At 40.5% G+C, this 23853-nt stretch overlaps 1 protein-coding gene across 50 annotated transcripts in view; it reads right to left on the minus strand.

The window, feature by feature from the left end:
• The window catches only part of MAP4K4 (mitogen-activated protein kinase kinase kinase kinase 4), a 188889-nt gene extending 165696 nt beyond the window's left edge, over positions 1–23193 (minus strand). For 19 of the 50 annotated variants that reach the window (XM_057309059.1, XM_057309070.1, XM_044378876.3 and 16 more), the window contains exons 1-2: positions 22946–23191; positions 22522–22587 (exon numbers count right to left, since the gene is read on the minus strand). In XM_057309059.1, the coding sequence (XP_057165042.1) occupies positions 22522–22587; positions 22946–23002 (123 nt within the window). In that variant the 5' untranslated portion in view covers positions 23003–23191. Of the gene's footprint in view, positions 1–22521; positions 22588–22945 lie in introns of all 50 variants that reach the window. The other 31 variants (XM_057309073.1, XM_057309071.1, XM_048222818.2 and 28 more) reach the window with 4 other exon arrangements.
• Positions 23194–23853: the final 660 nt, after the last annotated feature.

Consider the following 23853-nt stretch of genomic DNA (forward strand, 5'->3'; position numbering starts at 1 on the left):
AGTCTGATTCTAAGCCTTCACCAAGAAAATCCACGGACCTCACCCACCATCCCCCTCACCAAGAGACACACTGAAGATACACACTGTGACAAACACATCTCTGCCCAGACAGATTTTTTCTTGCTTCTCAGCAGTACTTTAAATCTTCAAGTTCTTCCGCCCTTCCATCCACCAGTCCCCCTTTTAGAACTTCCTTATTTTCACAATCAGGCTTTTGAATTTCCTATTCCAACAATGACACTTTCTACTGACTGTTTTCCCAGACACAAGAGAGCATGTAATCACGAACCAAACAACATGCCTCAAAGTCTTCCCAAGTTATCCACTTGATTATATTTACACCTGCCCATTTTTCTTCTCTTGACTCAAAACACAGCTGTCGTCTGAAAGGCCTGCCTCTGTTTGGGTCTGCAAGCTTCTCCACAACACCACAGTGGCGTCATCTATTTTCACTAGAAACCTACTGCCACGGCCCAAATACCACCCTCAGCCTCTGACCCACTCTGAGACCGCCTCACCCAGAAACCTGGGCTCATTCCTCTATTCATTCACTCATTCACTCTCTGAGACACTTACTTTTGTGCCAGGAAATGCACTACAAACAAATGGAATATGAGAATCATAACCAGTTTCTTATTTTGACTTTTGTCAAGTCACTAGTCACCAAACAGGGTGGGAGGAGTAGCACTTCATTGAACTGCCTTCCACCCAGAAAGAAAGTACTTGAGAGTGAGGGCAGAGGAGACCCCAGACCTCTGTGACCCTAGTCCTAACGAGGCCAGAAGTCCCTCACTATTCATCTGTAACCTAAGAGGTCAGGCTACATAATCGCTAACAGCCTTCCTGACATAAACATCCTATGATTCTCAGGGAGCCTACAATCCCAACTTCAAGTTATGGTCCATTCACAAAATCACCAGTTCTAAACACACAGATACACAAGACAGATACAGCATACAGATGAGACATAATCCTAGTCCAAATAAGCCACTCTTACAACTTTGTTCCAATGAAATGTCTAAATCAGCTGCTAACTACCAATACTTCCCGCTCTAATTTTTTTTGCCTAACTCCTTTGCGTTCAAAGTGCGAAATTACCTTAGCACCATCTGGGAGCATATTAGAAATGTATAATCTCAGGCCCCATCCCAGATCTGGTGCATCGCAACCTGTACTTTAACAAGCTCCCCAGCCAACTCAAGTGACCATGCAAGTCTGAGAGGCACTGAACCAGGCACAGAAAAACGAGGGGGGGAAAAGGAAAACTTCAGAGCTGGCAACATCTGTCCTCCTTTGCTGCTTAACCCCACCCTAACTCCTCCTTCCCTCTTCCCATTGTCACCCAGGGCTCCCAACTCTCCTACCTTCTCTCTGCCTAGAAACATCCTGCCCATCAACTCAACCTGTCAATAACCTGGGAAACAGTCTGGCAAATGGGTCAGTGCTAGACTTACCAGTCAAGACTTAAAAGGCCTTAAAATCTGGTTTCTCCACTGTTTACTAGCTTTGTGACTACGCAAATTACTTAACCTCTCTATGCAGACATAAAATAAAGATAAAAATGAGGAAATGCGTGTAAAAGATCTGAGTCAGAACCTGAGATAACTTATTTTTTTTAACACACTGTCAATGTGTCCCCTCTCTTCACTTACTCAATTATACCATGTGGGTTCCAAATCTCCCACAAATCAGTTCAGCCTCCCAGGTCAGCATTTTTTCTATTCTGAGTCTTCACCTCTCCATTTTCATGAATTTATTTAACAACATTACCAAAGGCTAGATGAGTCCTCACTGAGCTTAGCACATCTTGGTTCTTTTCTAAACCCACCAAAATCACTGTGGAAACACCCTCAACTCTCAAACAAAAGGCCTGTGCACTGCCTATACCCCAGATACTCCGTTCCCATACGTCCAACTGACTAAAACAAAAAAATGACCCCATAATGGAGCCTATGCCAACTTTTCCTCTAATAAGAGAAAGCTATGAATTTTGGAAGTAACCGATAGTTCATGCCAATAGTTTTTTCTTTTCCCTACACATAAAAAAATTAAGAGTTAACATACAAGAGCCTTAACCTCAGAGTCATTACCACTGTTTCTTTTATTCATCCTAAGAACTAGAACTCATCTTCAAATTCTATCTTCTGACACATAAGCGGCAGATACAATCTGGTTCGTTTACCTGTAGACAGATCTCATTTCCTCTTCACAGTCAACATTTTTGGGAAGGAAATAAACCTCACTTACTCTCCCCTAACCACCAATGAGAAGCCCACAAACTGCAAGCTGGGTATGCATGACTTCCTCTGGTCCAAGCCCTACTCTATTTCCTGTTGAGCTAAGAAAAGCAGGTCTAGCACTGCCACACAGGAATTGAGGCATCTGAGCACCTTAAAATCAAAGCAAACTTTGACTTACTTATCATTTTGCTATTGTCATCCTATCCAAGTAAATGGATGAAAAATCCTAACTCCTAATGTAAAACAGGACATGTGATAACACTGCAATTAATGGCAATGAGACTTTTTTGTAAAATAAAGATATTTGAGGGGTGACTGGCTGGCTCAGTAGGTAGAGCATGCGACTCTTGATCTCAGGGTTGTAAGTTCGAGCGCCATGATGGGTGTAGAGATTACTTAAAATCTTTAAAAAATAATAAGAAAAAATATATTTTAAAAGGTCAGCATTATATCTCCATCTCAAGCCCCCAAAACGGCATCTTGCACAATATGCAAAACCTTTTTAATATTCCTTATTGAAGAATGGAAGGAAGAGACATAACAGAGACATGACCGAGAAAACAGTGATCAAAGAAAACAACAGGGTGCTTAAAACGTTTGCCAGTCCCCGTCTTCCCTGCGCAGCTCCCAGTGAGCTGACAGGTGACTGCAGCTGCCTGAGGGGCCCTAGGAGAGACCAGCCAAAGAATACCACGAAGAGCCTGGCCCCAGTCCTAACTGCTGACCCATAGAGTCACAAGCAAATAAAATGATGGTTGTTTTAGGCCATTATGTTTGGGGGCCGGTTTGTTACCCAGCAAAGGCCAACTGAAAAAGGCATTCATTTATCACCACCTGATATATTTTTTTGTCTTCTTAAACTCCATGAAAACACAGACTGTCTTTTTTTGCTAATCTGTACCTTCATCATCTAGAATAGAGTCTGTAGTACTTCTGTGTTGAATAAATATGCTATATGTATATCTGAGGCCACATCCAATTTTAGTTTTTAAAAAAATGAAAGTCTTAATTTACTAGTTAAAAAAATATTACTACTTTATGTCACATTTATTTTGTGTCTTTACTGTGAAAAAAAACACATTATGGTATGTTATGAGTTGAATTGTGTCATTGCCCCACCCCATCCCCAAAATTTGTATGTGGAAGCCCTAACCCACGCCCCCCCCCCCATACCTCAGAATGCAACTGTATTTGGAGACCCAGACCTATCAAGAGATGATAAGGTTAAAATGAAGCTATTAAGAGTCAACTGGTAGCCTTATAAGAGGAGGAAATTTGGACACAAAGAGACACCAGGGATGCACACGCACAGAGGAGAGACCATGTGATGACATAGCAAGATGGCAGCCACCTGCAAACCTAGGAGATAGGCCTCAGGTGAAACCAAACCTATGGACACCTTGATCTTAGACTTCTAGCCACTAAAACAGTGAAAAATAAATTTCTACTGTTTAGACCACCCAATCTGTGGTATTTTGCTACGGCAGCTCAAGCAGATACAGGTATGGAGTTCACATACATCTGTTCTTATAGTTCGTATGGCCTCATATTTTTACCACATTCTCTGAAAAATGAAAACTTATTGAGAATTTCGTGGAAGAAATGTTAGGTGGCAAACAATGTTTTGAATTTATTTTTAACAAGGAGAAATTAGGTTTTAGTCCCATTTCTGTGACTGATGGCTGTGTGACCTCTACAGCCTCTTTAGAATAAATCTTAGATCTATTCTTTTACCAAAGTTTGGACCAGATAACTTCACGTCTCCCCTCAGCCCTCACAGTCAATGAGCACACATGGAAGTAATTATCAGAATGTTCAAATGAATTCTGCAAATGATCTGAAAAGGAGTTTTAATTCCCATTTTTATTAAGGCTTCGTTGATATCAGTCTTGAACTTCACAGAAGGATGGTTTTTCCACAGTCTGCTAACAAAAGCAAAGACAAGCCCTTATGATTAGTTATATAAGATAGTTGTAGAACATATTTCTTATACTTTTTAGGGGAGAGGGGCTTTCTTGCTGCTTTCTTCCAAGAACCTCTTTTGAAATGAAAGATAATTATGTTTCTTAAGTATAAATATGTTACATAGAGATGGCATAATTTTCTCAGAGTTAAAGATCATTTCTCAACAAAGGTTTCAACACAAGAAGAGGAGGTATATTTTAGCAAAATCTTCCTTCCTTGTAATTTAGTCCGAACAGGTTGCCTGGATGAAATCTATGTTCTGGGTAGTTCCTCTTTTGCTAATTATTTATAAACAAGCAGTTGAAAAAGTTAAATGAAAACCATGTTTTGAGAGTGTAATAATAATTAATGTTAAATTATACCTGACAAGATTTGATAATTCAGCATTTATACAGCACCATCAGATTTCCGAAGTGCCTAAAGTCCCCACTGTTTCATGAAGCAATGCTCTGGCTTGGATTTGAGAGTTATCTGTATTGTATGAGGGAGGTTCTTAAACAAATATAGTGAACAACTTGCTCTTATCACAAGATCAGTTGAGTTTCAGGACTACAACTGAAATGGAAAGCTCCTTGGGTATTTGCTACTTTTGGTGGGTCAGGGTGATGGAAGATTAGGAACTTTTTCATTTGGGAGATTAGGAAACTTTCAATGTTGTCCTACTGGAATATCTGGTTAGCAAAGCACATTTTTCCTCTTAGATGAAATATTTTAAGCATAATGAAGATTTTGGTTTTACAGAAATTTCCGATTTATCAATCACTGAAGTTCAAGGCAAACTACTACTTCTTAGTGGTTCAGGGACAGAGTCTTGATCTTCCTTAAGAAACATTATTTCCCTATACTTTCCTGATAATAACAGGTATGCTACCCAGGTATAAAACTTGTACATATTCTGGAGTAAACTTTTTACAGTGAAATTTTTATAAGAAATGATAAAATAATCTAGATAGATTTATTTTATATCTAAAATATATTGGCTTAGTTCCTTAGATTTTTTCTTTTTTCCTCTTTTGTGCGTATGGTATTTTATTTATAGGGTCATCAAGATTCTGGAAGAATCATTATCAGATTATTCCTTAATGCATTTGCAGGAGTAAAAGGATTCAGGAGTATCTCTAGATGCTCTCTCACAAATATGTGCTTCAGAGTAGGGAATCCTACTATCTGTATGATAATAGACATATGTATGAACAGATACTAGCCTGCAAAATATTAAAGCTTTCAATCATGAGAGGAATAAGTTCCAATTCACAAAATGTTTGGCAATCACGAAAAAAGCTTCCTCCTTCCAAGTATGTGCTGAGGGTCGTCATTAGTAAAAAGAATAGCAAAATCAATAAGTACTTTTGAAGAACAAAGCTGGAGGACTGACTTCCCAATTTCAAAAATTACTACAAAGCTACAATAATCAAGACAGTATGGTAACTAGTATAGTATAACAAAGAGATCAACAGAATAGAATTAAAAGTCCAGAAATTTCAAAGAGTTCAGAAACCCTCCAATTCAAGGTCAACTGGTTTTCAACAAGTGTACAAAAAAAAAAAAAAAAAAAGGAAAAAGAATAGTCCTTTCAACAAATGATGCTGGGATAACTGGATATTCACATGCTAATGAATGAAATTGCATCCCCGCTTCTGATCACGTACAACAATCAATTCAAAACAGATGAAAGAACTAAAATATGAGAGCTAAAACTATAAAGCTTAAAAGAAAACACAGAAGTAAATCTTCATAACCTTGGCTTAAGCAGTGGTTTCTTAGATATGATACCAAAAGCACCAGCAACAAAATAAATAGACAAACTGGAGTTACTCAAAATTAAAACTACTGTGCTTCAAAGGAGAACATCAAGAAAAGAAAAAGTCAATCCAAAGAATGGGAGAGAAATTCTGCAAGCCATATATCTGGCAAAGGATTTGTATTCAGAATACATTAAAAAAAAAAAAACAACTCTTAAAACTCAAATATTAAAATAACAACACAATTTTAAAATGTGTAAAGGATCTGAATAACCATTTTTCCAAAAAAGAAATTCACATGGTGAACAAGCACATGAAAAGATCCTGACTATTCTTAGTCGTCAGAGAAATCACATTAAAACCACCAAAATGAGAGATCACTAGGATGGCTACAAACAAAAACACAGATAATTACAAGTACTGGAAAGACAGTGAAGACACTGAAACCTTCATGCACTGTTGGTGGGAATGTAAAATATTACAGCTGCTTTGGTAAATAGTCCAGCAGGTCCTCTAAAGGTTAGAGTTCACAGGACCAAGTAATTCCACTCCCAGATATATATCCCAAGAGAAATAAAAACAGTCTACACAGAAACTTGTATAAAAATGTTCATATAGCAGCATTATTCCTAAAAGCCTAAAACTAAAAACAATCCACATGCCTACCAACTGATTAAGAGATAAAATGTGGTATATCCATACAATGGAATACTACTCTGCAATAAAAAGAAATGAAGTACCAATGCATACAACACGGATGAACCTTGAAAACATGGTAAGTGAATTAAGCCAGTCACAAAACACATACTGTTTTCTTTCCATTTATGTAACATGTCTAGAATAACTAAATCCATAAAGACAGAAAATAATTAGTGGTAATACCCTATGGTGTTAGGGAAGTGAGGTAGTCATAGGAGGGCTGTGGTAATGGGTTTCTTTTTACAGCGATGAAGGTGTTTAAAATGTGGCTATGACTGCACAACTCTGTGAATATGCTAAAAGCTACTGAATTGTACACTTTAAATGGGTGGATTAAATGGTATGTGAACTGTATCTCAAAGTTTTTTTTTTACTGTTGTTTTTAAAATCCAATGTTCAGGGGCGCCTGGGTGGCTCAGTAGTTAAGCATCTGCCTTTGGCTCAGGGCGTGATCCCAGGGTCCTGGGATCGAGCCCCGAGTCAGGCTGCCTGCTCTGCTGGGATCCTGCTTCTTCCTCTCCCACTCCCCCTGCTTGTGTTCCCTCTCTAGCTGACTGTCTCTCTCTCTGTCAAATAAATAAATAAAACCTTTTAAAAAAAAAAGTAAATAAAATAAAATCCAATGTTCAATGTTGTTCCCCTCCTACGTCCCACTACACCTATCAGAAAAGGGAGAAGAGTTGTTTCCACGGTTTGCCATGTTGCTTATGTCTCATAATGAATGAATAGTGAATAGAAAGACAGACTAGACCTACCACTGGACTTCCACTTCTGGCCAAGATGGAGTTAACAGGGGATGGAATTACCTTTCTATTGAAAACAACCAAAACAAACCCATACAAAATTCATGAACATTTTGGTTTTCAAGAGACTAGACATGAAGCAATGAAGGATAGTGATCCCTGATAGGAAACAAATGAAGTGAGCCATAGGACTGCCTGGCCTTACTCCTTTTATAAAGTTTTAGGGCATGGCACAAGAAGAGGAAACCCAAGCAGAGCCCAGCAGACTCCCTTAGTTGAGAACGAGCATAGAGTCTAGGTAGACTAAGATACCTAGAGTTCCAGGTGAGGGTACCAGAGATGAGATTCACACAAAAAAGAGAGAGAGAGAGAGAGAGAACTCCCAAGCTCTACAGAGGGATCCCAACATATTCAGCCAAGTTATGATCAACTCAAGCTGATCTTAAGAAAACTATCCAAGGCTGGGAGGGAAAAAAAAAAAAAAAAAAACTATCCAAAAGGATTAGAAGGGAACAATGCAGGTGCTCGCCCAGCGATGGGAAAAGTACCTGTCCCACCAAACAAATGGAAAAACTCATATATCATGGGGAATTAAGCAGATTATCAGAAAGGTTTTGCCTAAGCAGCGGGGCATAATTAGAGCTAGACTGACCACTGCTCCAGAGCTCCTCAACAAAAATCATAAAAGACACAAGAGGACCAAATTATTTCCATACAAGTTAAATGCACCCCCAGACAAGAGCTCAAGGATACTTTATAGGAATACAAAAATACCAGCACCCAAAAAAGTAAAATTTATAATGTCCGGCATCCACTCAAAGATCACCAGGCAGAAACACATATCCAAAATGAGAAAAATCTACTGAAACTAATTCAATACTGACACAGATATTAGAATTACAGAAAAGGACATTAAAAGAGGTATATGTTTGAAAAGTTGAGACCTAGAAAATATTTTTTAAAGACCCAAATCTTCTCAAGATGAAAAATACAATATCTGAGATGAAAAATACACTAGATGGGGTTAATGGCAGAATCAAAGAAGAAAACTTAACAGCACAGCAGAAGAAACTAGCCAAAATGAAGCCCAAAAAGGAAAAAAGAAAATACATCAGTGAGCTGTGAAACAACTTCAAGTGGATTTGTAAACATGTAATGGGAGTTCCCAAGCCTAAGAAGAGAGAAGGGAGATGGTAAACAAAACAAAACAAAACTGAAGAAATACTAGCCGAGGATTTTCAAAATTTGATGAAACCTCCAAACCAAGATATTCACAAACCACAGCCACAAGAAATGTGAAGAAAGTACACCAAAACACATCACAATCAAACTGCTCAAAACCAGGGGTAAAGGGAAAATCTTAAAAATCAGAAAAAAATGACACACAGACACAAACACACACACACAGGAACATAACAGGGACAGCAGATTTCTCAATAGATACAATGCAAGTAAGAAGACTGTGGAGTAAGATCTCAAAAATACTGAAAGAAAGACAAAAACAAAACAAAACAAAACAAAAATCCAAACCAGCAACCTAGAATCCTATATAGAGCAAAAATATCTTCCAAAAATGAAGGCTCAAAAAAAGTTTTCAGACGTACAAACCTGAAAGAATTCACCAAAAGACCTGTACGACAAAAAAATAAAATAAATAAAAATAAAAAAATAAAGTTCTCCACACAGGAGGAAAATGGTACCAGAGAGAAATATGGATCTACAGAAGGAATGTAGAGTACTAGAAATGCTAAACACATGGGTACAAGTATAAGGGTTTTATTCTTACTCTTTATATCTTTTTAAAAGATAGCTGACTGTTTAAACAAAAATAACACCAACATATTTTAAGACTTATATATAGAAATAAAATGTGTAACAAAAAATACTATAATGCCAGGAAGGAGAATGAAAGTGATACTACTCTAATGTTCATACATTATACATAAAGTACCTCACTTGAAGGTAAACTGTGATAGGTGACAAGTGTGTACTATAAACTTAAAGCAGCCAAATAGAAGTTATAGCTAATAAACCAGAAAATGGAATCATAAAAACACTCAATTACTCCAAAAGAAAACAGCAAAAAGTGAAAAAGACAAGCTACCAATGAGACCAAGTCCTCAGTACTGAGAGCCAGAAAGAAATGAAACAGAGAATAAAATTAAAGTTCAGGGGGAAAAAATTACATAAATATTTAGGATTTTAAATCACATTTTTCATATAGTAAGTAAAAAAGGGAATATATATTTTCAGCTAACTGAATAGGAAACTAATAAAATGTCTAATTCAATCTTGGGGTTGATGACTGACAGAGGACTTGCTTGAAGAAAATAAAAAGAATTTCACACCTTGACAGTTAGCATCAGTAATTAAAAAGTCCTTTTTTCTAGTATGATTAGGGAAAGGTTAGAAATATTTCACTTGATGTTAAATTATTTTCAAAAAAAGCCCACAAAATCATTTTATTCAGGAGGCTCTGGAAAAGTAAATTATCTTTTATTATCAAAAAGCAAATACATAACACCTGAAAAGAAATGCAAAACTTCACCTTTTAAATCATTTCTTTGTATAACCTGAACTCCAGAAACTTGCTTAAAACTATTTGAATATCACAAAGCTGCACATCATTGTTCCTATTTTCCAGAATTTGCTTGCAGCCCTAAGATCAAGGGGACCAGCAGCTGAATAAAGTAGTCTCTCCCATGTGTATAGTGTAGGGCACAATGTGGCCTACTCTGGGCCATCCATTCACCAAATAGTCCAGATATTATTCCAGATGCTGCTCACAGGATACTCTGAGAGGTCCGATGAAAGCTCCTTCTCCACCCTACCTCTCTTATGCGGGATGTTAAGGGTACTAAATAGATAGCTGATAACCCCTAACTGATACAGGAGATGCAAAACAGTGATGAAAACCAAAAACAGCAGCAGATGTAGGATGCAAGGCCTCCCAAGAGGCAGATGGCTCAAGGCAAACTAAAAGGGGCCAGCAATTACCATAATCAATGGAACACACCCCTTCCAATCTTTATTCAAAGTTCTATTAACCAAGATGATGAGTCATCAGCTCCACAGCAAAACAAGCCCACTGTTTCTTTGCTCCTCACCCATCTATGCCTGACCCAGAGAATCTGAATTTAAATCATAAAGCTTCATTGTATATATAACCATATCTACTTTAGCAGATCCAGCTTAGCTATACACTCCCATAGGCCCTGCTCTTCCCCATCTGCAATATCATCTTCTTAAAACTGCTTGCTTGCTATGTGCACCACAAGAACATAAGCTGACTAACTGCTCTCCTTGTTCATTGTCACCAGTGAGCAAGCCCCGCATGGTGCCTGGCACATACCCTGTACGCATTAAGTATCTGAGTAATAAATGATTGAAAGGAATCATGCCTCGCAGAGCAGGCTCTAAATTATCTACAGGCAATGAAACACAAAACAGATACTGAGCCCTCAAATCACTGAAGGGTAAAAAGTAAACATGCACAAGGTTTCCCTGTGAATTAAGGGAAGGAGCAACAAGAATGGATGAAAGACTGATGTACACAGAGAGAAGAGAAATGTTCTAATATGCGAAGTTCAAAGAGGAAAGACTCTGGAATTAAGGCATGCCCTAGCAGGTGAACGAATACATCCAATGAATTGTGCGTCACCTGAATGTACATCCTCAACCTCAGGCATGCCTAACCTGGGATCCCTAAAAATAAATTGTATGTCCCTGGGATGTACAGCCCTAACTCAGGTAATATTCAGTCTTTGACCTGAGATCTCAAAGCAGAATAATCATAAAACTACACAGCAGTTACACAGACAGAGTCTCAGAAAACCTGATGGGAGTGGGGGGAAGGGTCTGGTAGTCAACAGTATTCTGTTGCTATCATAAGCAGGTAAGAATGAAAGCTTTAAGCACAAGAATTTCCAAAAAGTATACATTATTAAATTTAATTAATTTTATTTTAAACTTTTTTTTAAGATTTTATTTATTTATTTATTTGAGAGCAAGACAGAGACAGAGAGAGCATGAGCTTAGGGAGAGACAGAAGCAGACTTCCCACTGAGTAGGGAGCCTGATGTGGGACTTCATCCCAGGACCCTGGGATCATGACCTGAGCCAAAGGCAGCCACTTAAGTGGCTGAGCCACCCAGGTACCCCTAATTAATTTTATTTTAATGCATAAATCCCTAATAAAAGATATCATAAAAATATTTAGAAAGATGAGAAAAATACTCTAAAAGGTACACTTGAAGCAAATCACATGATTACTCATATTCCCCCATATAACATAACAAATCACTTATATTTAACTTGGTACACATCCTCTGGCCAAAGATAATAGATCCTGTTTTGTTTTGTTTTTTAAATCATGGTGAGTCAATAGCTTCTGCCCAGGATAAAAGAACACTCCTGTCATGAACATCACATGGCAAGTGGGCTGGCAATTGCACACTGGAATCCCCCCAAAAAATAGTGAGGAAGGAAAAACTGGTTTAGCCTGCTTCTTGTTACCAATGACCTCACTGATAGTGAACAGTTTGTCTTTACAGAGATAAGAAACTGTACTCATGTTTAAAGAAATGACTTAAACCCAGGGATGACTAATAATGAGAGTGGGAAAGGTACAGGCTTCCAGGGAAGCAGACAGACACACAGGATCATAGGAGGTGTTTGGCTGTACTGCTGAGAAATGAGAAGACAAGGCAGGTAAATCCCATCCCATTCTACATAAGGCTCCCAGGTGCAATCCCATTGCATAGCTCTTCTGAACAAGTCCAGAGTGCCAGGCCAAAACACCTACTGAATGCATTACTCAAACAGCCAGAAACTAGAAGCCCCAACAATGTCCATCAACTGGTAAACAGATAAACAAAACACAGCATTATCCATACAATGGAAAACTATTCAGCAATAAAAAGAAACAAAAACCATACTTAGCAGTGTGGATGAACCTCAAAAGCATTATGCAAAGTAAAAAAAAGTAAACAGATGCCAGAGACTATGCACTGTATGATTCCATTTATATGAAATGCTCAAAAAAGGCAAATTTATAGAGGCAGCAAATAGATAAATGGTTGTCTGGGGCTCTGGGCTGGAATAGGGATTAACTGTAAGTGCGTATGAGGGATCTGGCTAGGATATGAAAATGTCCTAATACTGACCTGTGGTAATGGTTGCACCACTAGGCAAACTTACTAAAAATCACTGAAATGTAAGCTTGAAATGGGTGAATTTCATGATACATTAAAATGTACCTCAAGAAAGCTGTCAAAAAAAAAAAAAAACTCAACAAACCCATTGAACAAACTCCTCTCTCTCTTCAAGGCTTATTCAAAGCAGCAGCAGGAAGCAAGCCTCGTGATAACAGTGCACTGCTCTGCACCTTGCCTCACTTTCCCTCCTCCTCATCATCTCCCTGGGCTGGCATCTTCCAAATTAAGTATCAGTCCAGAGGTCATGCACTAAGGCACCGTTCTCCATATTGTTGTTGCTGCTGTTGTTGTTCTGGACGAAAAGGAGCAAATACCTGAGTAAAATGTAGGTTTAAAATCAAAGGTAAGTTTAAAATCAAAGATACAATAACTAGTTAACCTAATCCGCTGGACTGATCACAAGTCACAAGGGTTAATTCCCATGAAAATGACTATAAGGTAAATAAAGAATAAAGAGATAAAGGGGAAGAGATGACAGCAGAAATCACTTCTATCAGGTTTAGACAGCTAAAACTGGAAGGAGAGGTAATTCACTTAGTAAAGAGGAAAATGTTGCAACCTAAGTGCCTGCTTCAGGACACCAAGTGAGGCAATACGCCCCACAGAACTCTGAGAAGATCATCATTTGCAAGCAATTGATACCACGAAGTATAAAGTATATGGCTAAAATCCAGAGCACTGGTTTTTAGTGACTGAATGCCCCAGAACCTCTTTCTCGATCTCCCAGTCTAGTGACTATTTCACATCATACCATCCCCATACGAAACCAGAGGTTTAGTCTCTGAAGAACTGAAGGACAAATGCTCCAGATGAGAGGACATGAGACATAGTGCTGGCCACAGGCTTGAAAAGTTAAGATATTAGACTGCAGGACCTCCAGCCTCATTCCTCCACCCTGAACCTCAGAACTCCAATAAACAGATAGATAGGCCCTGGGAAGGAAGGCCTCTGAGTGTTCTTCTTGGAGAAACTGACCCCAAAGAAAAAACCTACAGGTAGTAAGTAGTGGGGTTCCCCATCCATGAGAACATACTGATCCCCACCTGCCCTCCCTACACTGAAGTACCACCAGTCAACGCCACCTGCCCATACATACTGAGCCTCCGATTCACTTCTACTGCCTTACTCTTAATTATGAGCAGAGTCATGAATCTCCGGTCACTTAATGAAAATCTTTAGCATTTAACAGAGACCAAACAGGAAAAATAAAATCTGGAAAAAGCAGGAAAAAATCCAGAAGCACAAGAAAACAACAAAAAACACCTAACAAAAAAACCTACACTCAATACCCTCAGATAGATGACATATATCCACAAGAGATTACATGCGGTTTTTAAAAACCAAAAAAAGGTATGAAGGAGGGCTGTTCATATAAATTAAAAATATGAAGTTAAAAGCCCAATAGAAATATTGAAATCTGTAAGCCAAAGACATCTCATAATAATAGGGCAAAAAGAACCCCCACCTCCAAAAAAAAGCAAAGGAGAAGATAAGAAAATAAATTGAAGAGGTGACTAAGAGAACTTCTGGAAAGAGAAAACAGAAAAGTTGGAGGGGAGAACAAAAATATTCCCCAGGAAAAAAAAGGACATCTCCAGATAAAAGAATTAAGTACTCAGAACAGTGAATGACGATGAAGGATAGGATACTCATGTAGGTTTAAAATCAAAGACAAGTTTAAAATCAAAGATACAATAACTAGTTAACTTCTAACCCGCTGGACTGATCACAAGTCAGGAGGGTTAATTCCCATGAAAATGACTGTAAGGTAAATAAAGAATAAAGAGATAAAGGGGATAAAATCTAAGATAAAAATCTAAGATAAATCTTAGATAAAATCTAAGAACACCAGGAATAAATAGAAAATGCTAAAAGCTTCTCTAAAGAAGTTTAAAACAGATCATACTCAAACAAAAGAGCAATGTCTTAAAATTCCAAGGGAAAAATAGGTGTTTAACCTAGAATATTTTCTACCAAATTACATAAAAATCCATTGCAAAAGAAAAACAAAGACATTTTCAGCCATCCAAAGGACTTCGAACCTTTACATGCCATGCACCCTTTCTTACAAAGCTACTACAGGATGTGCTTCAGTAAATAACGTAGCAAATCCAAAAAGAAGACTATCGTATCCAGGAAACAGAAATGATCCAAGGGAACAGTTATGTACCAGGTCTAAGGGGCAACCATACCTGGCCAGCTCTGAGGTACCTCTTGGGAGAAAAAAAAAGTGGAATCAATAGGTTATCTAAAACAAAAAAAAATCCTCTCACGTATTTAAGCATTTGGAAAAACTGTTGCTAAAGGCTTAACTTTGCTGGGCGTTTTAGGTACTTTTCAGGGCATTTGGGAGAGAAAGTAATCACAGGTATACAGAAAACTAAGCAAATGAAAAAGTATGTCAATGTAAGGGGGAAGGGATGTTTAAAAAAGGAAATATAATCATATTAGACTGTGTGGTTCAGAGATAAATGGTATTTACACAGTCACGATAATATAAACAATTATCATCTTAACCCAAAATCATGATATATGTACTCATTTAAGGGAGGAGGTGAGTTTAAGAGCTAATCTTCAACTACTGCAGAAGTTCAAAAACTGTAGTTCAACAACTGTAACTACTATTACAAGAAGTCAACAAACGCATAAAACTGATAAATCAACAAATAGCCACATGAGCACAGAATTTAAAAATACGGAAGTAAATTTCAGCGATGGCAACTAAAAACTGAAAATAGATGCCCTCCTGCGAATAGGAAAACTCCAAGGTCTAATAGGAGAATTTCAGTATCATTTGGCTACAACCATATGCATTCATAACTTTGATATGTTCTTAAAGCCCTATTTATCATAAAATGTAAAGAAACTTTTTAAGTCATAATGCAAAAGTGTGGGGTTTTTTTCCATTATTTAAATTTAATAGGACAACTGTCAGCATCAGGCCCTATCTGAGATAGTTACAATGCCCCAGGGCTCAAAGGCAAATTAAGCACCAAGCTGTGGGCAGCATGTGCTCTGGGCTCCCTACTTCTCCAGGATGGGAGAACACCTGCTAGGCTTGGACAATGGCCCCAATTCTCCAGCTTGCTGATGCAACATATCAACCCAAAGGCTTATGAAGAGCCCTGAGCACAGAATCAATCCTGCCAGTTCAGTGCTCCTCAAAGTGTGGTATGCTGACTAGGGTACACAAGGAGACCATTTCAGAAACTGAGAAAAACTGTAAAAACTTTTATAGCGATTTAACAACATAACATTACAGTTTTTCATTCTAATAATAAAAAGACAGGCTGGTATTTTGTGTGTCTACTTTCTTCTTTCACTTTTCTAGTCATTTCTTTGTACTGAATTTTACAGGACAAAGAAACCCTCAGAGGCTGAAAAAGCGCACTTGAAGTCTGAGCCAGTTCACGTGCTAGTGCATGTGCTATGTCTAAATGCAAGCATGCTGGGCAGAGGCCCTGGGGAGACAAGAGACATTACTGGATTTACAGTGGATATTACATGCTTGGCATTTTATGTCCATCCCCTGTCCTTCCTGAGTTCCTTAGCAGGTTGACCTCAGCAAGGAAGAATGTCCAAGAATCTAAGCAAACTGCCTGTTTTGTTCACCACTGTATGTATATACCCAACATGCAGAACAGTGCCAAGGGCCCACTTGGGTAAGAGCACAGTGAGAACCGGAAGTGGCATGAAACCAACCCTGAATGGTTAATCGTCCTGCATCTTGTCTCCCCAACTTAGTTCTGAGCTCCTCATAATGCCACACAGATGTCAGGGTTTCCAAAAGTCATAAAACTTATCTGTCCTTTCTTCTGAAACTCTCATAGAAAACACTGCCTCCCAACTCAGGGCCTCCCACATCACTTCTCTTCTGAATAATGCCAGCAGACTTTTATTACTGAACCAGCCTCCTAACAGAATATCATATTCTGTCCAGTGAACAGTCGTATAGTACAATAAAACATAAGAGCATATGACTGCCACACTGGCCACTGGCAATACATCACCTGGCCTTCTCTGTTCTTCTCCTAGCCATCTCTCCATATGTCCAAAATATTTATGTTGACTCAACTCTGGTGTTATCATGTTATGAGAGCAAAATAAACTGCCAACCAAATCTTCCAAAAGCTAAATAAGCACTTGGAAATCTCCATCCTGATCATAAATTGGTCCCAAATTAAATATTAAATATATTTTAATACTTTAACACTGGCAATTCACTCTAGTATTGTAAGAAACCAACTTGAATTCACGAAAAATCTGCTTGTAGTAACTATTCAAAGCAATTACTTGCAAGTAGTTAATCAGATGATCTGCGATCACTATCTGTGAAAGTTTTTAAAGCACTGATTTCACAAGGTAAGACGGTGACATAAAATTGTTTCAACCCTTAAAATTATCAGAAATTCTAAGTACTGTTTGATTTTAAGAACTTACTGTGGAATAAGCCCTTGCCTCAAATATAGTCAACTGTCATGGGGTCTGCACTTGTGTAGAATGTCCATAACAGACCCATATATAAGATGGGGAGTGAGCCTTCCAGGTTATCACATATTAAGGCTGCCCTCTGGTCAACAGCTGTGCTCCAGTGTCTGGACAAACTGGGTCTGAAAGCAGTACACCTGTGCAGTTATTTAAATATTCTATTGCTGTCTACCAATTTTTTAAAATGATGGGATATAGAAAAATGAAAGCACTGATACTAATGATAGGAAGCACAGGCATCATAAACTTAAAACAGCTCAAGAGATGGAAAACATCTGATGCCCTCAGAGTAGACAATCTCTTGGCTTAAGCAGCTGTTCGTGACCAGATGACCAAGTATTTACTAATAAAGCAAAGAAACAAAATAAAAAACCATGGATGAAATTCATGTCAAAGCATCCATCTTCAGTTTATAGTATTTTTAGTTCCCTGGGAATGAAACTCCTCAGATGATTATTCCTTGGCTTAGTAACACACCTGTTCAGGGATGCATTATTTCAAAAGTAGGATGTATTACTTCAAAGTCTTTGCCCTGCTAGTATCAGTCCACAAAATCCACAAACACACACAGTGCACCAGAAGTGCCCCCAGATAATACTTTTGGATTATCTCAATATGTAGGAATATACATATACCCAAAACTGGCTAAGAAAAAAAGGCAAAACTACAAGTTTGCAGCTATGCAAATGAACATTTATTTATTAGAAAGTTTCAAGCAATAAGAAATTTTAAAACCACCATGAGTAGGATTTTATCTGGTGGTTGGATTTTCTGTTACGCTTTTATTTTGTGATTTTATTTAACTGAAAAGTTTTGGAAATTTGGGGCTGATATCTTTTAGGAGAGCTACACACCAATAAGTGTTCAATGGGATTGGCTTCCTCCCACCTTACCCAAGTCCAGAATTCTTCTAGCATGAAAGAGCCCTACGTCTTAGAACAAGTCTGTACATGCCACTCAGTGGCAATTCAAGCCTCCTCGTAATGAAAACATTAAGTTCCTCAAAATTCATTTTGCCCCACTGGATGTCTTTACCTACAGTCACGAAAAAGAGATGCTACACTTAAGGGATAACATTTAGAGAGGCCCCTCACAAAAGTTTAAGTGTTTGATCAAAAATGTTAGACTATTTTTAAAAGACATACAATTTATATAGAACTTTACTGCTGAGCAATCGAAAGTAATTTTAGCATTTTCACAGTTCCCAAGGCTCCTCCTAATCCAGTGCACAAACAGTGTACCCATTTAAAGGGCCACACCAAAGCTTGCAGAGAATGACTGAATTTAGCAGGTTGACCTCAGCAAGGAAGAATGTCCAAGAATCTAGCCCAACACTCTTCCTCTCTACTGCCACTGCTACTGCCCTGCCCCAGCCTTTACCTCCTCTCTTCTGGACCATTGTCCTAGGCCAACCATCTTACCTGCTCCTTCCCCAAACATCATCTGATCAGGTTTCTTACTCCCAGCGGTCTCCAAACCCAACAAAATTTTCAATGACCCCTCAATACTCATAGAATGACATCCCTCCTTAACCCATGAGCAAATAACCTCTCCTCAGATGCCCACTACTCCCTAAACCTCCTGTCATTCCCAAAGAGGTCACACTTGGTCCTTCTGTCACCACACCCCTCCCCTTTCTTCAGTAAATGAGGGGGACAGCCTTAGCACCATGCCCTAAACAGCAGCAAACTCTCACTGTTGCTTCTGCTTACCATCTTTGGGCCCAGAATACTCTCCTCCTCATCTTCCAAGGTTTACAGCCTACCTTTCCTCCAAAGAAAGGGTCAGACAGGGTCAAGATGCTCAATCCTCCAAAAAGCTTGCCATCCTTCCTGTGAGCAAGCCCTAACCCCAGACATTGTACCTGCTGGATTCTAAACTCCCTAACTTCCCCTCTTACTACCTGCAGTACCTTTCCAGATGTAGGATTTTCCTTCTCCTAGTCAGGACATTTGGAACACTAGTCATTGTATGCTCACAAAATACAAAATAGCAGGGTAATCATAACCCCAAGGAAAAACAAAAATGGTAAAAAAAATATTAAAAATAACAAAACCCAATATAACACAAAAACCTTATTTTTTCTGGTTTTGTTTTTCAGTCACTGGCCCCCTTTGATGAAAATAATTAATATTCACTAGATTTACTTAACATGCACAAGATAAACACTTTGTTATAAATAGATGGTATTCTGAATGAAACCTTGTAAACTGAAATTCACAGTATTTTTCTCAAATTTTAATTTGTGAGTATCCTTCCCAGTGATCCCTTAGAAACCTAATGCAAAAAATACATTTCTCTAGGGGCGCCTGGGTGGCACAGCGGTTAAGCGTCTGCCTTCAGCTCAGGGCGTGATCCCGGCGTTATGGGATCGAGCCCCACATCAGGCTCCTCCGCTATGAGCCTGCTTCTTCCTCCCCCACTCCCCCTGCTTGTGTTCCCTCTCTCGCTGGCTGTCTCTATCTCTGCCAAATAAATAAAATCTTAAAAAAAAAAAAAAATGCATTTCTCTAAATAGAACATACTCTACTCTGTGTTTCAACTCTTTTCTTTAAAGATAGTTATATGCTGTTCAACTACACCCAAACTATTTACCAATTTTGTCACAGATAGAGAAAATTATAAACCACCCCCCAAAAAAGCCACTTTCATAAAACACAGCAAAACCCAGAAAACTCCCTGTTTTTACTCATTCGCCTCACATAAATACAGCCTTCTCAAAATAAGAAACCACAATCACTAAAAAATAAAAAGCTCATAGAAAAAACAGAAAATAGAAGATCTAGCAATGAAACAAATTAGGGCTACAGGTTGTTCAGCTTAAAAGTATTTTACCTGAAGTTATGTTAAGAAAAAAAGCTTCTCTATAAACAACTTATCACAAATATTTTCCCAACTCAGATGCTATTCACACTAGATGTTTAATAATAAATAAATGCTAGTATTAATAATCTAATCCCAAAAGCACCACATGCAAATCATGCCAACAAATCCCAAATAAACTCCTCTGCATAATATAAATCATTCTAGAAATTAGACATTGAAAAGGAGATGCAAATGAAGATGTTAACAGCTTCTCCTATTTCTACCATCTACCAAGACTGAACTTCCCAGTATCCATAAATATTGTGATGTAAGAAAACATCTATGAAAAATCAGGAAAACCTTAAGACTGAATATTTAATTCTATGGAATTAACTTTTTAGGTGTCAGAATGGCATTGTGATTATCTGAAAAACAAAAACGATACACACTTAGGTATTTATGGGTGAAATGTTATCTAGGCTTTAACCTTAAAATACTAACGGAGAAAGACTATAGATGAAACCAGATCAGTCATGTGCTGACTAACTGTTAAATGGGGTGAACTACTCTCTCTCCTTGTGTACGTTTGAAATCTTCCAGAATAAAATAGAACTGCTGGTGAGCAAAATCTTAGGCACTATTTTGTGCTTGTATGCCACTTTTGCAGATTTCTTAATTTGTTAGGTTTGCATAATTTGAGAATTTCTTCTCAACTGTACAGACTTTGTAGTCAGAGAGCTGTGTCACCGCCAGTATCCCAAATGCTTCCCAACTGCACCGCTCAGCAAATCTATTTCAAAAGCTTGGGGGAAGGAGGGGATGGAACCAAAGGAAAAGAAGAGGGGGAAAAATTTAACAATGAACCTGCCTAAACTGTTACCATAAAGAACTCCCACCTCTTAAAGCCACATAATACACATTCAGGTTTCATCCTTTTTTTTTAATGGGTTTAAAAATGGACTGTTGACTTCTAGTTCACTTCACTACTCTTCACATCCATCCATGCTGACCGAGGAAGATACAAACAATCCAACTACTGTGTAACCAGGTCAAAATAAGCTTTGGCTAACTCACTTGGAAGAGTACACTCACCACTTAGATTTGGCCAGAAAAACTGGGTTAGAAAAAAACCGACTGGGGCTTAAACAAACACCGGGGCTGCGGAGAATGTCTTAGAGCCAGTTACCAGGCCACTCACTGAGTTGCAACACAATCTTCTCCAAAATTTTCCAAAGGCTTCCAAATTCAGTTGAGCCCAGCAGGCTGAGTTAACAGGGCTTCCTTTCAAATTCAAAAATCTGGCCCCAGCCCCAACAGTTAACCAACAAAACACATGCTAATTCACTTGAGATCACCTAAGAATACTGACTCAAGTTCAGACCACAGGCCGGTACACGGCCCGCGGTACACAGCCCAGGCCAGGGGAAGTTGGGGCCGGGGCGAGGCATTCAAGGGATAGATGAACCTTATTCATACGGCATAAAAGAGACAATAGGATCCACACTTAATTTGGCCTAAGAAAATGTCTACAGTCAGCTTCCAATCCCCTCCCTCCATTTTTAATGAGACAATGACAATTCTTCATGGTGAACCACAAAGCCCTGCTTCTTAAGATATTTTTTTCTAGCCCCTGTATCCACTCTAACAGCCAGAAAACACCCCCAGTGCAGATTACTTTTAGAAAACATTTAGCAATAAGTAAATCAGGACAGGGGAAATTTAACATTCTGTTTCAGATCTTCAAGGCCTAAGCCTCCATTACCTACCTACGGCTCTTTCAGAAGCTCTAGAATGTGCTCTGAATAAAATGAACAGCACTACTGTTAGTCACATCAGGTGTCAGCTACTCAGAGCAGACTCATAGTCTCCAGATTTGTGAGTTTCATTTACCGTTGGGGGGCGGGTGTTAAAAAAAAAAAGAGAGAGAGAGACAGGCCTGGGGTGGGTGTGAAATCTGGGCATCCTCTTGACTCCTCACTCTCCCTCATCTCTGTTTCAATTACACACCTGTCAAACAGGTTATTCCTGGAATTCAGATTTTATAATCCTCATGCTGTAATTCTTGCTGCTCCTGGTGCCCAAACACACACCCCTCCCTGCTTCCCCAAAATACGTATGCATCCATCAGCAGCATGTATGATAGAGTTAAGAAGCAGTCCCAGGTAACACCAAACTCCTCACCTTGAGCACTTGGCAAACATTAAAACGAGGCAACACGATGACAATTTTCAAGAAGGCCAAGGCAATGGTTTAGGATAATCATAGGCCAGGTCTGCCTATACTGAATTTTAATTCACACACATAAACTCAGAGGGCCGGAACTGGGGAAAACGAAAGAATTAAGATTGCCTTATGAAAAAATGTTTTCCCATTTTACTGAAGAAAAGTGCATGCCTAAGAGCGTAGCTTATTTCCTTATCTCAAAGCCAGGAAATGAGTGAGGTCTTTTAAGGCTAGCCTGAATATAAACCCCTGTTTAAAAACAGAGGGACTGCAAGGCAAAACCCAACTTTGGCCAAGTGGCGTGGTCTCCACTCAGCAGCGTGTTTATCACCCATGTCCTCGTCCCCCAACAAGAAGTTTCAACGTGCCACGGGAAACAAAGACGGCGCCTCACACCGACCTTATAGACTTGTCCATAGGTGCCATTTCCAACCACTTCCACCAGCTCAAAAATCCCAGCAGGATCCTAGAGAAGAGGGGAGGGGTTAGAATTTAAAAGCAGCACAACAATGAATAAATAAAGCGGAGCAGTTGGAGAGAAAGGGCGATTGCAAACCGGGCGGGCTTCGCCCCGCGCGGTCCCCCAGCGTCCGAGGGCCGCGCCCGGGGCGCGCGGGGCGCGCGGGGCGCGGCGGGGTGGGGGCGTCGGCGGAGGGTCGCGCCCCGCCGCCCGGTACATGCCGACGCAGACAGACAAAGGGGCCGCCGCGCCCGAGGCTCTGCCCGCGGCGGCGCCCGAGCGCCCGAGCGCCCGGCGGGCCGGGGCGCGGCCCCGGCTCCCCGCTCCCGGCGCGCCCGCCGTGGGGCCCGTCGTGGCCACTCACCCGCAGGGAGGAGAGGTCGATGTCCACTAGACTTTTTGCAGGGGAGTCGTTCGCCATTTTCCCTTTTTGCCACCAAACAAAATAGTACCAATAAATATGTTTCTCTATTTATTTCCGTCACAGGCCAGGCCGCCGACGGCGCCTCCTCGCACGGGAGCGGGCGGCCGGGACTCCGCCTCGCGAGGCCGGGGGCGGCGGCGGCGGCGGCGGCGGGCTGGTCTCGGCTCTCGGCCGGCCCGGGCCGCGCGCGGAGGGCGGACGGAGCGTGCGCGGGGCGGCGGCGGCGGCGCTCACACCATGGCGCGGGGCGGCCGTCAGGCCCCCGGGCGTCGCCCGCCGCCTCAGGCCCCGGCGCCCGCGCCCCGCGCCGCGCGCCTGGAGGACGGGCCCGGAGCGTGGGGCCGCGGCGCCGCCGAGAGTTGAGCGAGTGAGCGCGAGGCAGCGAGACAAAGATAACCCGGGAGGCGGGGGCGGAGGCGGGGAGGGAGGCGGGGAGGGAGGGGGCGGCGGCGGCGAGGGAGGAGGAGAAACGGGACACCGAAAATATATTCTGAGGAGAGAGAAAACAGCTCCCCCTCTCCTTCCCCGGCAGGAAAAACGAGCGGAAACGCACTCCCAGCCCGAGCCCCGCTGGGGAGGGCGCGGGGCGAGCCGCCCGCGCGGCGTGAATATTCAGCAGGGGTGGGGCCCGAACAATGGCCGGCCGGCGGGCATCGCGGACCGCGGCCGGGAGGCGGCGGCTCGCCGGCGGGGCGCTCGCGGAAAAGGCCAGAGTAGGGATGAGACGGCCCGGGACGTCCCCGGTGAGGTGCCGAGGGTGAGGAAACGCCCCATCTCGCACTAACAATAAAGGGAGCAGAAGTGACCTGGACCTGGCCGCAAAGGCACGGAGGCGGAGAGACCCTTGT

The sequence above is a fragment of the Ursus arctos genome, unplaced genomic scaffold (genome assembly GCF_023065955.2).
Source record: "Ursus arctos isolate Adak ecotype North America unplaced genomic scaffold, UrsArc2.0 scaffold_8, whole genome shotgun sequence".
NCBI classification, from domain to species: Eukaryota; Metazoa; Chordata; class Mammalia; order Carnivora; family Ursidae; genus Ursus; species Ursus arctos.